The sequence below is a fragment of the Saccopteryx bilineata genome, chromosome 5 (assembly GCF_036850765.1).
Source record: "Saccopteryx bilineata isolate mSacBil1 chromosome 5, mSacBil1_pri_phased_curated, whole genome shotgun sequence".
Taxonomy (NCBI): Eukaryota; Metazoa; Chordata; class Mammalia; order Chiroptera; family Emballonuridae; genus Saccopteryx; species Saccopteryx bilineata.
This window is the reverse complement of record NC_089494.1, coordinates 155,319,061-155,335,824: the sequence shown is the minus strand read 5'-3', so window position 1 is coordinate 155,335,824 and position 16,764 is coordinate 155,319,061. Positions and strand designations below refer to the sequence as shown.

The 16,764-nt window shown below is 38.6% G+C and overlaps 1 protein-coding gene across 9 annotated transcripts in view; it reads left to right on the top strand.

The window, feature by feature from the left end:
- The window catches only part of CACNB2 (calcium voltage-gated channel auxiliary subunit beta 2), a 431,046-nt gene that overhangs the window by 123,352 nt on the left and 290,930 nt on the right, over nt 1-16,764 (top strand). The window contains exon 1 of one of the 9 annotated variants that reach the window (XM_066232427.1): nt 2,006-2,193. The exons of the other annotated variants lie outside the window; for them this stretch is intronic. Coding sequence (XP_066088524.1) covers nt 2,146-2,193 — 48 coding nt within the window. The 5' untranslated portion in view covers nt 2,006-2,145. Of the gene's footprint in view, nt 1-2,005; nt 2,194-16,764 lie in introns of those variants that run through there. 9 annotated transcript variants of the gene reach the window in all.

Genomic DNA, 16,764 nt, shown 5'->3' with positions numbered 1-16,764 from the left:
ATAATTGTTCACTTGAATCAAATTAGTTAGTGCTGACATCCTTTCAGGGATTCTTGAATGGCAAGGTGGGAAGATTTTCACATGAGCTGAGGATCTCTCTCTTACTGTGTATAATAATGTCATGGTTGATGAAAAGATCAGTGAATTACCAATCAGATTCAGAACCACTGAAGAGATAATGTCTTCAGTATTTTCATCACATTCTAATATTGAGTTAATTTTATTTCTTTTAATCAGTTATCTGAGTAAATGTGTCCTGGTAAATGTTGATAAAGGGTCCTTAAAAAAAAGTTGAAATTGAATTATGTGTTCTTTTATATCACTATATTTCTCACTATAATTTCTTAAAAAACAAAGCAAAACAACAAATTGAAATCCTACCTACTAGAAATAAATGTTGCATGACCAAGAAAATGTGGAGTTTTTTTCCAGGACTTCCTTCACAAGCCAATTTGCTATGTGATTCATAAATTTTACTTGATTTTATTTTAGATAATCACAAAAGTAACCATATTGTCCATCTATAATCTATCCATATTTGCCTTTTGGACCTTCAAATACATAGCCTATTTAAATTCTATAAATTACTAGGTGTTAGTAATATAATTGTATATGCTACTTGCAGACAAAACACTTCACCATTCAGGGCCTCAATTACTTTAGTAGTCAAATAAGAACATAGAGTTAAGGCAGGAGGTATTTTCTTCCCCCCACCTCTAATAGCCTCTTAAACTATTAATAATTATATAGAGTTGTCACTTTAAAATCATAGGTTTTAAGGGAATGTTGGTAGTGTTTAAAACTAATAGGCTTGTACTTTCCATCAGCCTAAAGAGCACCATGCTGGGTAATATATCATATTAACCTGTGACATGAAATACTTAACATATCTTCTTCTCAGGTGGCGACAGTATATGAAGGGACTTGGGCATGGGGGCAAGTGTGGATCTATGATTGTGGCACATGAAAAGTCTAATTGAACTATTGCTGATTAGAATGGTTGGTATAATGCAAATTCATGGTTTTATCCCCAGATGCCTTAATAATTCATCTTTTCAGGAGTGATGTGTATAGGGCCTTTTAGAAAGTATGACAATCATCTCAAGTCTCTGCAAACTGTGTCTTTAGGGAAAAATATGAATTATAGGTTACAAGGAATAGTCATTTGTAAGATATCGTGCCTGGAAGGCAGACTTATTTAGTTTTCTTTTTTGTATCTAAATCATAGGTGATACATTACCTAATTAGTTAATTAGCTCTGACTCTGATCAGATTTGCTTACCAGAGTTATGTTTATTTAATGTGCTTTAACACAGAAAATGAATAGTTGGCAGTGAGCAAAAAACAAAACTGTGTTAGTTGCAGTGATTGAGGAAGCCGGGTCCTGAGGCCACTTGAGCAATCCTTTCTACAATTCATGTGAAACACGTACTTTGAGACAAAGCGTCTGACAATTTGGGGGATGGTTCTGTGATCCTAGGAATCCAGAGTGAATTAAAGTCTAGACTCGGTAATTTTTCAGGATAAAGGGAGGAGGGAGAAATCGCAGATCAGAGATGCCCCAAGTGTACAGAGGGAACACTGAAGCAAGGATGCTGCTGCCAGTCTGCATCGGGGAGAAGGCAATAATGACAGAGCAGCGGCGGGAGCAGCAGCCTTCTCAGAGGCAGTAACATAAACAGCATCAGGGGTAGGCCTCCTCTCGCACAAAGCAGGAAACTGCAGCCTTGTGAAAGTGCAAGATTCTCTGATGTTCAAAATCCTCCCGAGTTGAGAATGGCTACTGTAAAAACGTTTCCAAGAAACTCTAATGATCCGCCTGCCGTAACTATGTGTTAGTTAACAGTTATTGCAGGGAAATGAATGATACTTTTGGTAGATTTCTGGTCAATCAGCAACTCTCTGGAGAAGAAGAGATCAAATTACCTGAAAAAGAAAAAGCAGGAAAACAAAGTTTGGGCATGCCTGCTGGAACAGTGGTGTTTTTAGAAACTACCTAGGACGCAGAAGCTAAGTGTTGATTTGCTCATGCCTCTTACCTGGGAGTTGGAAGGTGGGAAGAAATGGACAGTGGCTCTGATGAGAAGACAAGGCACAGTGCAGCTGGGTGAAGCCACACGCTGACTGCGTTCTGCAGGGCTCTTCATGCAGTGCTGTGGGCTGGTGCATCGGCGGAGAGTACGCGTGTCCTATGTAAGTTTCTATTGCTGTAGAATTTCAGCTAGGGGCTGAAAATACTATTCATGCCTGTCTGGTGTATGTTGCTTCTTTCAGATTTTTTTAATCCCTGTGCTGAGGATCTGCCAGAGAATCAGTCATTTGTACAATGAGTTTTCAAGGCACCTGAGGTATATGAGATGCTGAGGTTTTAAGCTTTTTTTTTTTTTCCTGGAGATGTTTTTTATCTCTTTAGTGCTGTGTTACTTTGATAAGGTTGACAGTAACTTGCACGGGGATTGTTTGGGAAGTCCATTGTCTCTGAGATCTGTATCAGTGCAGACCAGTTGATATTCTCTTTCCCTAGAGTAGTCCTGTGTTCATATTTGAATTTATGGCATGAAAAAAAATATCTCTTTCAGGGAGCAATACTATGGAGTTTGTCAGATTACAGATAGCCTCAGAGGCTTCCACGATATCCTGTTGTGAACAGCTTCAGAAACAGAGTAGCTGGTAATCGTTTGATGGATGACACAGCTGTTGCATTAACGCCAGCCTTTACTGCAGCTTTATCAGTCTGTGGTTATTTCACTGACATAGCCCTTATTTCACGGACCTGCTGTGTTTTGCAAAATGGCTGTCTGAGTATTAAATTCTACAAGGCAGGCTTACACAAACACTGAAGTATCACTACTTAAAACGATCGGATGCTAATTGGAATATGCTGTGCAGTCCACTCGCCTAGGAGCTTGGAGGCCGCTCTTGCTTTATTTCCATATTCCCCTTGCTTGCGGCCACCTTATTTCCAGGGAGTGATGTGAAAGGGAACAGAAGGTCTCTGCAGGCTGGCCAAACTGCAGTGCTGAATTGCTCAACCCCGGTTGGAGAGTCCTGGCTGCAAAACACATAGAAAATCTACAGAGAGAGCTAATCAATACTTCAGCATATAATGTAAAGAAATATGTGACCTTGGAAAATTGGCCATTAGAAGAAAGATGTGTGACACTTCCAGGACAAACAAGGTCATAATCTGATATGATGGAAATAATAAAGTTGGAGACTAGGGATGGGGAGGGTGGGGAATGTATAATTATATTCCTAACAAATATGAAAGATAATATTTGGTTTTATCAGACAAATAAAGCATAGAAAAAACCCTTTCAATAAAGGATTTGTCATTGTTATAGATCTGGTGCCATCTGTGTTTTGAATGCAACAGTTGACAAGTAAAGAGTAAATGCAGTTAGGAGGTAACCAGCAAAGATTTTTAAAGACGACATCAATGGGGAAAGATTTTTTTTTTTCCAACAGAAAACTCAGTTGCTTTGTAATAGGATTTGAGAATAAGTGTTACAAAGTTTTTAAAATATAAAGTTATCTACATAAAAAAAATCTTAAATTAAAAAATTTTAAATGTGAAATTTAAAATCCATGTTTTTACAATATAATGGAGACTGGCAATTACATAGCTTTATGAATTTGTTTATTGATATACTGAATTTGAAGGAATCTGTGGTTTATAACCTACTGAATAGAGGAATTTTGAAATGAGACCTCAAACAAAGCAATAATTTTTGTCCTAGTTATTTCTGTTCTTTTGTTGACATTGAATATATAAATAAAGAGAAAAGACAGCATAATCTGTATTTTCTGAAATTTTGGCAGCAAGGTTAGAAGATTTAGTTCATCTGCTAATACTCAAACTTTTACCATATTATTTTGGTTAAGAAACTACAAAACACATAGCACAACTATATTTTAAAGATAAAGGACATTTTTTATACCTTGATCACTAAAAATAAAATTTTCTTTATTTTAGAACATTTATCTTGGGAATTCGAAACTGTAACCCACCTGCTGCTATTTTAGTCTCTTCTCTTTGGCTCTTTAACCCATGGATTGCAGTTTTCTTTATAAATAGCCAACCCAAAGCCATAGAGATGTTAAACGTGAAACACATTTCATTTCCTTAGAGGAAAAGAACACACTGTATCTGGCAGAGGGTCTCTGCTGCCTGCAGAGCAGATGACATATGGGATCATTGAGTAACCAGGTAGACAGCAGGGCAAAGGGCATTCTGGACTGTAGGTGGTACTAGTGACTGGGGCTTTGGCCATTAAGTGGACTCTCCTGGTGTCTTGTCTTGAATCTGTTGTCAATTTTAAAGGAGTAATGACTTAGATCACATCAGTACTAAATGCTAATGTAAGCTTAGAAATTAAAAGTATAGGAATTATTTGTATATATACAAATATATATGTATGTAATATCTATATCAGCTGATACATATGTGCATGTATCTCAATCCTCCACTAGTTCTTACACCTTTTTTTTAGTATGACAGTTTTCTTAAGGATTCCTCCTACTCTAACATTGTCTCTCAGAAAGAATATAAAGTATATGTGGGTTTTGAATGAAGTTATGTACCAATGACAAAATGCTTAATTTGTAGGTTTTTACTTTCCACAGCTGTTATCTTTATTAGGCTCCCTTCTCTAACTTGTGTAATGTTGCTTTCATATTTAAAAATTGTTCTGTGAGTGCCTGACCAGTGGTGGTACAGTGGATAGAGTGTCATCCTGGGACATTGAAGTCCCACCTTTGAAACTCTGAGGTCACCAGCTTGAGCATAGGATCATTGACATGGTCCCATGGTCACTGACTTGAGCCCAAAAGGTCGATGGCTTGAGCAAAGGGTTACTGGCCCCCTATCAAGGCACATGTGAGAAACAATCAATGAACAACTAAAGTGCCGCAGCTACGAGTTGAAGCTTCTCATCTCTTTTTCTTCCTGTCTCCCCCAAACCTCTATAAAAAAAAAGTTCTGTGAGCAATGGGCCCATCCTATAGGCTGTGGCCCCTCTTTTCCTGCAAGCCTTGCTTTTTGACATTATTATTCAAATTCACAATCTAGTCTTCATTATATGGTTTACAGCTAACAATCATTCTTTTAAAAACCCAGCTTCAAGCCCTGGCCGGTTGGCTCAGCGGTAGAGCGTCGGCCTAGCGTGCGGAGGACCCGGGTTCGATTCCCGGCCAGGGCACACAGGAGAAGCGCCCATTTGCTTCTCCACCCCTCCGCCGCGCCTTCCTCTCTGTCTCTCTCTTCCCCTCCCGCAGCCAAGGCTCCATTGGAGCAAAGATGGCCCGGGTGCTGGGGATGGCTCTGTGGCCTCTGCCTCAGGCGCTAGAGTGGCTCTGGTCACAACATGGCGACGCCCAGGATGGGCAGAGCATCGCCCCCTGGTGGGCAGAGCATCGCCCCATGGTGGGCATGCCGGGTGGATCCCGGTCGGGCGCATGCGGGAGTCTGTCTGACTGTCTCTCCCTGTTTCCAGCTTCAGAAAAGTGCAAAAAAAAAAAAAAAAAAAAAAACCCAGCTTCATATCTCAAAAGAAAAATCCTATTTTTCTCAAAACTGACTTGCTCTTTCTATTTTATTAAATGACATGAAATTCTGTCAGCTGAGTCAATATTCTTAAAGGGATAGTAAGCTCTATGTGCATCTCTGTTGAAATATGTCCAAAATATTGATACTTGTGTGCATTGAGGAGCAGAAATTGATACTGACTCTTCTTGGTAAAATTTTTATTAAAGGATTGCATACATGCAGAAAAGTGCAAGAATCATAAGTGTTAAACTTGATAAAAGTTCATAAAGTGAACAAGTCTGTAACCAACACTGAACTCAAAGCACCAAGCAGTGTCAGTACCCTTATCCTCTCTCCCACACACCAATTATCATATTTTTTGCTCCATAAGACGCACTTTTTTTCACCCAAAAGTGGAGGGGAAAATGCCCGTGCATCTTATTGAGCGAATGTTCATTTTTTTTTTAGCTGCTGTGGGGCGCTGCGCCAGTAAATATATGTAGAATGAGCTCCAGTGGGAGCGTAATCATACCCGCCACCACAGCGTGTGGAACCCCAGCATCTGCTGAGTGATCTCTTAGTTCCAGTTTCCACAGGTGCATGCAGCTCCGGAGAGAAGGCGAGCGACGTTGTGTGGGCGCATTCATCTGGCATCATTGAAGACAGATGTGAGAGGGGCGCTGCAGTGGTGGTGGGCTGCGCTGCAGCTGCTGGAGCTCTGTGTGAAGTGATAATGTCACTTGTTGCCAGCCTAATAGCATTTCATTGGCTGGCTGGCTGGCTGGCAGATAGGGGTGGGGCCAAGGGTGCGAAAAAGTTTGGTCCAAATGTCCTAGAGGTCTTCTGAAAAAATATGCCCTATTAGTACTTGACCAGTTTAGAGCACATATTAGCAAAACCACACACACACACACACACACACACACACACAAATTACTTTAAAGAAGGAAGACTCATCTAGCTGTAATTTCTACAGGTCTTACCAGCCAGTTGCAACCTCTAGACATTTTCATCAACAAACCGTTTAAAGTCTTTATGCAGCAAGAGTGGAACAAACTGGTAACCATAATCTGACACCAACTGGATGAATGAAAAGACCCACTATCACTCAAGTTTGTGAATGGGTGAAAACATCATGGCAGTCAGTGAAGAATGAAACCGTGGTACGGTCACTCAAAAACTGTGGCATTAGCAATGCCTTAGATGGTACTGAAGAGGGTATCATATATGAAAATAGCAAAGAAAGTGATACCATTGATTGTGAGCAACTGAGTTTCTTAAATTCTGACTCTAGCGATGATGAGTCCCAGGGTTCCTGGACAACTAGAAGAGTATTTGAACATTAAAGTCTCTTCTCATTTTAAATAACAGTGCTAATGGTTGTTAATACTGCTGTTGAGTTTACATTGTTGAGATATTATTGTGTTGTATTTTATTAAATATTTTAACACACCATTTGGTTCAGAATACTTTTTTTTCTTATTTTCCTCCTTAAAACCCTAGGTGCGTCTTATGGTCAGGTGCATCTTATGGAACAAAAAATACGGTACTTCCCTTCCCACCATACTGACTTCTAGTGTCATGGATTTGTTTTTTTATTTCCAAATTTTATACAAATGGACTCAAGCCATACGGGGTGTATTTGGGTGTATGCAAAACACAGAGTGTAATAAGTATTACTTATTGATAACTGTATTATTTTCCCTACAAGCTACTGTTAATCTACTTTTGCCAAATTCTGAAGATGCTGTTTTTGTCAGCTTCTGTGGCTCATCATTATGTTTATAAGACTGATCCATTTGGTTGCGTGTAGTTGCACTAGATGAGCTTGCTCATTCTCTTGGCTGTATAGTGTCCTGTTGTGCAACTATATCAATTATCCATGCCACTGTCCAGAGGCATTTGGGTAGTTACCAGTTTGGGACTATTATAAATAATGCTGCTATAAACACTGATGACATGTCATTTTTTGAATTTTTATGAATGCATTTCATTTGGATATAATTTAAGGATGAAATTGCCAAGTCATGGGATGTGTATATAGCTATATATATTTAGATTAAGTCAATACTGATATGCAGCCTTCTAAAGTGGTTCAATCAGCTTAACGCTCACCAATATTTGGTGTTATCTATTATATTTTAGCCAGTCCTGCAAATGGATACAAGTATATACAATTTTACGTGGCATCTTTCTGATGACTAATAAAATCAAGCACCTTCTCATATATTTATTATCCATTTGGAGATCTTCTTTCATGAAGTACCTGTTCAAGTCCTTGCTTCCTTTTCTGTCAGGCAGTCTTTGGGATTTCTTTTGTTTGTTTGTTTGTTTGTTTGTTTGTTTGTTTAATAAAACAAAAACTGACAAGGAGAAGAGCTACTGGTAATTAGCATAATGAATTGATTAGAGACAAAGTAGTGTATACAAATATAGATATGGAATCAGGCTGAAAGATGATATTTCACTTTTAAGACCTGTATCTATTAAAGTCAAATTTACATATGTTTTTGCCTTGCCTCCTCTTAAAAGTATTATTTTCTCAAGAGATTGCTGACTTTTCATTTGGGACTTCAAGTGTATGAAATAGCTTTTGATTTTGGCTCTATTAAAATTCTTCATATGGCCCTTAAAATTTGTAAGATGTCACTAATTCTATAAAATTCCAAAAAAAGTTTTGCTCACCCCTCTAAGATGTGAAAATATCTTGAAGAACATATATGTCTACATCAGAGCAGACCACAGCTTCAGAAATAACAACTGTGAGTGTTTAAAATATCACTCAATAAAAATACTACTTGATAATTTAATTTTTTCAGAGCTTTAAATTTTGTTTTAATTATAAGTCTTAGTACATGAGGACATTTTATTAATAAAAAAATGAGATAGATGAATACACTTATAAATATTAAGGAGCACAGAGAGGGATCTGAAATGAAGTGAAGGGTTTGCAGACTCTGGGCATGACATGCAGAATGAGACTGTTGACGAGGTTTCAGGGACCCTCCAGTCGCTTTAACGCCTCAGCACATCCCATTTATCTGCTACTGCTTTCTCTTCCATTCGGGAGGCTGTTTGTTTTTAGGAAGCTAAAATCAAACATTTTTTTTAGCTTTTTGAGGGATAATTGACAAAATTGGAAGATATTCAAAGTGCACAGCATGATGATTTGATATATGTATTCATTGTGAAAGGATTCCTCCTATCTAGTTAATTGACACAGCCATCATCACCTCACATACTTATCTTTCTGTGTGTGTGTGCATGTGCATGTGTGTGTGTGAGAGAGAGAGAGAGAGAAAGGGAGAGAGAGAAAGAGAGGGACACAGAGAAAGAGAGAACATTTATATTCTACTCTCATCCATTAAAGTTTAATGAAGGCCCTGGCTGGTTAGCTCCGGCAGAGTGTTGGCCCAAAACACCAAGGTTGCGGGTTTGATCCTGGTCAGGACATATACAGAAATGACCAATAAATGCACAACTAAGTGGAACAACTTAGTTCCACTTTTCTCTCCCTGTTTCTCTTCTTTCCTCTCTCTGTCTCTCTTAAATCAATCAATTAAAAATAATAAGTGGTTTCTTTAAAAAAATTTAATGATATATATAATACAGGGTTATCAACTTTAGTCACCATGTTATACATTAGATTTTTCAGAACTTATTCACCTTATAGCTGAAAGTTTATAGCCTTTTACCAACCTCTCTGTATTTTCCCCACCCTCCAGCCCTGGCAACTACTTTTCTGCTTTCTGTTTCTATAAACTTGGCAATTTTTGATTCCCCCCATGTAAGTGAGATCAAACAGTATGTATCTTTCTCTGTCTGATTTTACTTAGCATAATGTTCCATGTTGGTGCAAATGGCAGGATTTTCTTCTTTCTCGTGGCTGAATAATATTCCACTGTGTGTGTGTATATAATATATAATATATAATATATATAATTATATATATATGCCTACTTCCAGGCGCCCTCTAACCATACAGAAGCCTCCAGACATCTGTGGAAGCTCCAGTAATCTCTGCTCCTCCCTTCCACTGTTCCACCAGAACCTGTATCCACCTGATTTACCATTCAGATTGAATGGCATCTTTATACTCTTGGTTGTTCAAACCAGAAACAGAGTCATCATCTCCCCCTTGTTCTCTCAGATCCAATTAGTCATCATGGTCAGTCAGCTCTTCCTGAAAGCCCTGGAATCTGTTCACCTCTCTTCCACTTACCTCAGTGCTGGTCTAGGCTCCAGCTATTTCCCTCCCAAGTTACTCTGTAATTATCTGACCCCCTTTGTTTTTTGGTTTTTTTTTAAAATAAATTTTTATTAATGGTAATGGGATGACATTAATAAATGAGGGTACATATATTCAAAGAAAACATGTCTAGGTTATTTTGTCATTAAATTATGTTGCATACCCCTCGCCCAAAGTCAGATTGTCCTCCGCCACCCTCTATCTAGTTCTCTGTGCCCCTCCCCCTCCCCCTAACTCTCTCCCTCCCTCCTTCCCATGTCCTCCCTCCCCCCACCCCTGGTAACCACCACACTCTTGTCCATGTCTCTTAGTCTCGTTTTTATGTTCCACCAATGTATGACCCCCTTTGAATGCTCAGTTCTCTTTGTTCCTTTTTCAGTTTCTATTATTCAGCGAGGATATCTGACCTGTGAGCTGGTGCTCAAGACGTATTTCTTGAATGAATGAATAAAAGAATGAATGGTGCTGGAGAAATATCAAATCCTTTTCTGTTCCCACCAGTTATTGTAACATGCAGCTTTTATCTTAAAGATGTGTAAAATTTATTACATAATGAATTACACACACACACACACACACCACACATATATGCCCCTAGAATTTTTAATGATATAAAGTTAGGTTCCTTGATATCTTCAGTATTTATAAAGTAGAAGATAAATTTTGTTCCCAGAGTTTGAAACTATATCATCATTTACTCTTTAAGCCTCTTTTCATTGTTTAGATTATGTTTTGTTTATTTATTTTAAGGAACTAAAGCAAGAACCAGTTTCCCAGAGAAAGGACCTGCTCAAGTGCAGAAGAAATCTTAATTTTATTTAAATGATGAAATTAACCAAAATCCACAAATTAACTTTACTTAAAACAGTGGTTACAAAATAAGCGATTTTTAAAAAACATAATATTTTAAAATGTCTTTAAGCACAGCCACTTAAAATAAAAACAGCAGCAGATTATTTTGGTGGAAGCCTTGAATTAAAGACTTTAACAGCTATATGTTTTTGAAGCTGCCCTAACAGCTTTACCATCTATAGAACTTGTGGCTCTTATTTTAAATGTGTCATTCCTCCTCCTTTCCGCCAAGGAAGCTCCGGCAGGTTGATCAGCCTTTGTGCTCTTGGATTAGAGCCCCTCTCTTGCCAGATGACCTTTCTGCTTGAATAGATGTGCCCCCCATTGAGCCCAGTGCCTGTTTGTTCTCTTTCTTAGTATTACATTGAGGTAACAGCTATCTGTCTTGTGTTTGAATCATCAGAAGTAGCTTCTTTTTTTTTCTACTGTTTTTCCCCCTTGCACCTTTGTGTTGAGCCTATCACCGTTCTCCACATCACCAAAGGAATAAATAATTTATATATTCCACTCTGATTTTCAAGCAGCAACACAGAATAAAGGGAATGAAGGGACAAAGCAGCTTCTCCCAGCACTGTGACAAGGACACTCAGCATGCTGGTTTCTGTGTCTCACCACCTAACCCCCACCCCACAGTGGTTCAGCAAGTCTGTGAAGCTTTCCCAGATGAGTCATTGACTTCTCTTTGGTCGTTTCATTATAAATCAGGTTGTTCTTTTGGGCAGATATTAGACTATAAAACAAGGGATAGTCAGAGAGGATGGATCACAACCTTTTATTTACAAAGATAAATAGGAAGGACATACTCTGATCAGGAAGAGAGGCTTCTTTATGATTTCAAGGGTCTGTTTGAATGGGGACAGGGCAGGATAGTGAGGAAGGGGGAGTTAAAAAAAGAATCTACTCAAAAAATCTGGAATCTCTGTCCTCCGCTCTCCACACCTCCATTTTAATAATCACTGTCCAAGGTTACAAAGGGTGGATGAAATGAAGTGATTTTGAGGTGCACAACAGACGGCATGTTTTAATTGGAAACAGAATTCTTGGTGGCTTCCAGCAGTGTTCCTCAGTGTATTTCTTAGCTTACCAGAATGAGAATTCTTAGCAATGTTTTGTAAAAAAAAAAAAAAATACAAAACCAGATCCCTGGGAACCATCCAGAGGCAGACTCATAGAATCTGCAGCAAAGAAATAACATGACGGTATTTGAGAAGAATGACAATGGTGGCTGCAGTTTGGAGAGAAGATTGTTAAAGAGTTAAGACTAATAGAAGATTTATTATTCAATTTTCAGTACTCTCTCAGTGTGATTTGTGTGTTTCGTTTTGTTTGAAGAGACCTCAGAGAATGAGAGGAAATCAGAAAGTCAGGATCTGGGTGTCAGCAGTGGTGGCTAAGCTCGTGGGAGTCAAGTCAACTTGTGTCAAGCTACTCAAGGTTGAGAGAAGATCTGAGGGTCCAGCTTGATCTCAGGCCAGAAGAGGGGAGGACAAGTTCACTAACTCTTGCCAAGGCAGTGTGCAATAAAGGAGGAGAAGTTCCCAAAGGAAAACCCAAGTGTTGTTTTAAGAAAATAGGTCCTGGGTGGCAGAAACCACATACATAAAATATGATGATATAATTCTGTCTAAGGAACCATGCTCTTTTGTGGTCGAAGCTTAGAGAGTAAAGCACTAACATCATTAAGCTTAGCGGTGTGATCCTCAGTTACATACATGAGGATTATGGAAGAGGCAGCTGATAGCGATAGAGTTTGTAGGAAAACTCCAGAACTACCTTTGCAGTAGAATTAGTGCCTGGTAAGAAACTTGTCAACAGTAAAGACTTATATTTGAATTGATTTGAGTAACTCATAATGACAGTAAAGATTTTATTCAAGCATTCAGTAAATATTGATACCTTATTGAATTGCAATATTGAATAATTACAGTTAAAATTTATAGAATCAGCTAAGCAACACTGTGAAGGGAATACTGGTTGGCTCAGCAGTAGAGCGTGGCTCGCTGTGTGGAAGTCCTGGTTTGATTCCCGGTCAGGGGACACAGGAGAAGTGCCCATCTGCTTCTCCACCCCTCCCCCTCTCCTTCCTCTCTATCTCTTTCTTCCTCTCCCACAGCCAAGGCTCCTTTGGAGCAAAGTTGGCCTGGGTGCTGTGGATGGCTCCATGGCCTCTGCCTCAGGTGCTAGAATGGCTCTGGCCACAATGGAGCAATGCCCCAGATGGGCAGAGCATCACCCCCTGATGTGTATGCTGGGTGGATCCCGGTCGGGCGCTTGTGGGAGTCTGTCTGACAGCCTCCCCACTTCTAACTTTGGAAAAATACAAAAAAAAAAAAGAATTTGTTTTTCCACTTATTTATGTATTCATTGGATATACTTGTATGTGCCCTGACTGGGAATCAAACTCACAACCTGGAGTATTTGGGTGATGCTCTAACCAGCTGAACTACCCAACCAGGACAAATAGCATATCTTCTTTAACTCCTGTTAAGACACACTCTTTGTTGCTAGATACGGTTCACATCATTTATTTCTCCTTGAGCATCACTGACCATGTTGGTACCATGGATCTGAGCAGATCCAGTTCTGGTAAATATCTACCATGAAAGATTTAATGTGGACTTTGTATTTCTGGAAAGTTCTACCCCTTGGGAGTTTAACTTAACCTCTAACTGTTAAATCATTACAGATGCTACAGAAAGTAATAGGATAATCTGTCGTGCTGCGGTATGATAGGCTACACTGGTAAAATCTTGAGAGCAAGATTAATTTGGCTAAAATAAATTGACCTGTTCATTTATTTGATGAAAGTAAATTTCAGTTCCAGAAAAATATAGCAGAGAAGACCCTGAAGTAAAAAAGTATAAGAAAGAAAATTGTTTCAAAATATGAGTTAATAACTATTAGCATCTCAGCACTTGTTCTTTTTCTGAACAAGCACTGAAAATGCTTGAAAAATGATGTAATTATGTACAAGCAGTTCCCTAAACCAAACCCATGTCTGCCCCTCAAATTTGAATAAGGGATAATACAGGCAGACCCTGGAACTCTTAATCTTATATTCAAAAGTTCTTAGCAAGGTTTGTCTACTAATTTTAGTCCGACAGCAAATAGGTGGAAGGGGGGCCAAAGCTGCCCTTTGTCATGACCTCACCTTTTCTGGGGTCACAACTATTTTAAAAGAGAAATCTGTGTATATTTTTTTATAGTACAGACCCCCACTTTAGTAAAATTTTTCTGGTTTTAAAAAGTTATTCTTTTAAAGACTCTTGATTGGTTACTCTGGAAGCAACTGATTTCATAGAATTTTTATTTCTGAACTATAATTATAATGGGCTCATTAAATTGAAATTTTAGCTATAAGTTTTATAAATAAAATTATACATTTAAAAATAAAATTCTTTTTAATCTTTTTTTAAAATAACAATTTTTTTCTTTTTTTAATTTTTAAAAATTTTAACTTATTGTGTTAACATGGATTCAAGTGTCCCCCTGAATATAACACCTCCACCCTCCACCCCTATATTTCCCATTACACCCCCTTTACCATCCTCCATTTAACTCCCTCTCCCCTTCTGTCTGGGATTTCCTGTCCTGTTATCTGTATCTCTGTGTTATGTATATATTTATATAATTTCACTAATCCCTTCACATTCTCTGATCCCATCCCTTTGTCCTCCTTCCCTCTGACAACTGTCCCTCTGCTCCCTGTGACCCTGTTTCTGCCTCTATTCTGTTCCTTAGTTCACTTTGTTCATTAGATTCCACATATAGGTAAGATCATATGACATTTGTCTTTTTCTGCCTGGCTTATTTCACATAGCATAATAATCTCCAGGTCCATCCATGCTGTCACAAAAGGTAAGATTTCCCTTTTCATAGCTGTGTGGTATTCCATCATGTATATGTACCACTGCTTTTTAATCCAGTCATCCACTGAAGGACACTGTGCTGTTTCCAGATCTTGGCTATTATAAATAATGCTGCCATAAACATGGGGTTACATTTCTTCTTTTGAATAAGTGATTGGTATTCATAGGATATATTCCTAAAAGTGGGATGGCTGGGTCAAAAGGCAGTTCCATTTTTAATTTTTTGAGGAAACCCCATACAGTTCTCCACAGTGGCTGCACAAGTCCGCATTCCCACCAGCAGTGCAGGAGGGTTCCCTTTTCTCCACACCCTCTCCAGCACTTATTTATTGTGTGTTGTTTTGTTAATGAGTGCCATTCTGACAGGTGTGAGGTGGTATTTTATTGTGGTTTATTTGCATTTCTCTAATGATTAGTGACATTGAACATTTTTTTATATGACTATTGGCCATTTGTATGTCCTCTTTGAAGAAGTGTTTGTTCAGTTACTTTGCCCATTTTTTAATTGGATTGTTTACCTTTCTGTTGTTACACCTCAGAAGTTCTTTATGATTTCGTTATTAACCCCTTATCAGACGTAATGGCAAATATGTTCTTCCATTGTGTGTGTTGTCTTTTTATTTTGTTAATGTTTTCTTTTGCTGTGCAAAATTTTTGTAGTTTGATATAGTCCCATTTGTTTATTTTGTCCTTTATTTCACTTGCCCGTGGTGATAAATTAGCAAAAATATTTTCACGAGAGATATCAGAGTTTACTGCATATGTTTTCTTACAAAACATTTATGGTTGCATAATTTACATATGTCTTTTATCCATTTTGAATTTATTTTGTGAATGGTGTAAGTTGTTGGCCTAGTTTCATTTTTTTTTTTTTGCATGTACCTGTCCAGTTTTCCCAACACCATTTTATTAAAGAGACTGTCTTTCCTCCACTGTATGCTCTTACCTCCTTCGTCAAATATCAATTGATCATAAGGTGTGGGTTTATTTCTGGGTTCTCTGTTCTGTTCCATCGATCTGTATGCCTGTTCTTATGCTAGTACCAAGCTGTTAGTACAATGGCCTTGTACTATAATTTAATATCAGGAAGTGTGATACCTCCCACTTTATTCTTCATTTTTAAGATTGTTGAGGCTATTTGTGTTCTCTTTTGGTTCCATATAAATTTTTAGAATATTTGTTCTATATCTTCGAAGTATACCATTGGTATTTTAATAGGAATTGTACTAATTTATAGATTGCTTTGAATAGTATAAACATTTTTTTTTTATTTTTTGTCTTTTTCCAAAGTTAGAAGCTGAAAGGCAGTCAGACAGATTCCCTCATACACCTGACCGGGATCCACCTGGCATGCCCACTAGGGGGCGATGCTCTGCCCATCTGGGGCATTGCTTCCTTTCAGCCAGAGCCGTTCTAGCATCTGAGGCAGAGGCCACAGAGCCACCCTCAGCGCACGGGTCAACTTTGCTCCAATGGAACCTTGGCTGCGGGAGGGAAAGAGAGAGAGAGGAAGGAGAGGGGGAAGGTGGAGAAGCAGATGAGTGCTTCTCCTGTGTGCCCTGGCTAGGAATCAAACCTGGGACTTTCACATGCCGAGCTGAAGCTCTACTACTGAGGCCAGTAGTATAGACAGTTTTTGTTTTTTTTACAGAGACAGAGAGTCAGAGAGAGGAATAGATAGGGACAGACAGACAGGAACAAAGAGAGATGAGAAGCATCAATCATAAGTTTTTCGTTGTAACCTTGGTTGTTCATTGATTGCTTTCTCATATGTGCCTTGACTGTGGGCCTTCAGCAGACTGAGTAACCCCTTGCTCGAGCCAGCGAGCTGGTGAGCTTTTGCTCAAACCAGATGAGCCCACGCTCAAGCTGGTAACCTTGAGGTCTTGCACCTGGGTCCTCCGCATCACAGTCCGACGCTCCACTGCGCCACCGCCTAGTCAGGCAGTAGTATAGACATTTCAATGATGTTTATTCTTCCTATCTATGAACACGGTACATACTTCCACTTATTTGTATCTTCTTTGATTTCTTTTGTCAATTTCTTATGATTCTCCAAGTACAAGTATTTTAACTTCTTGGTTAAATGTACTCCTAGGTACTTTATTCTTTTTGTTGCAATAGTGAAGGGAGTGCTTTCTTAATTTCTCTTTTAGACAGTTTATTGTTGGTATATAAAAATGCCAATAATTTCTTTTTTTTTTCTTTTGTATTTTTTCTGAAGCTGGAAACGGGGAGAGACAGTCAGACAGACTCCCGCATGCGCC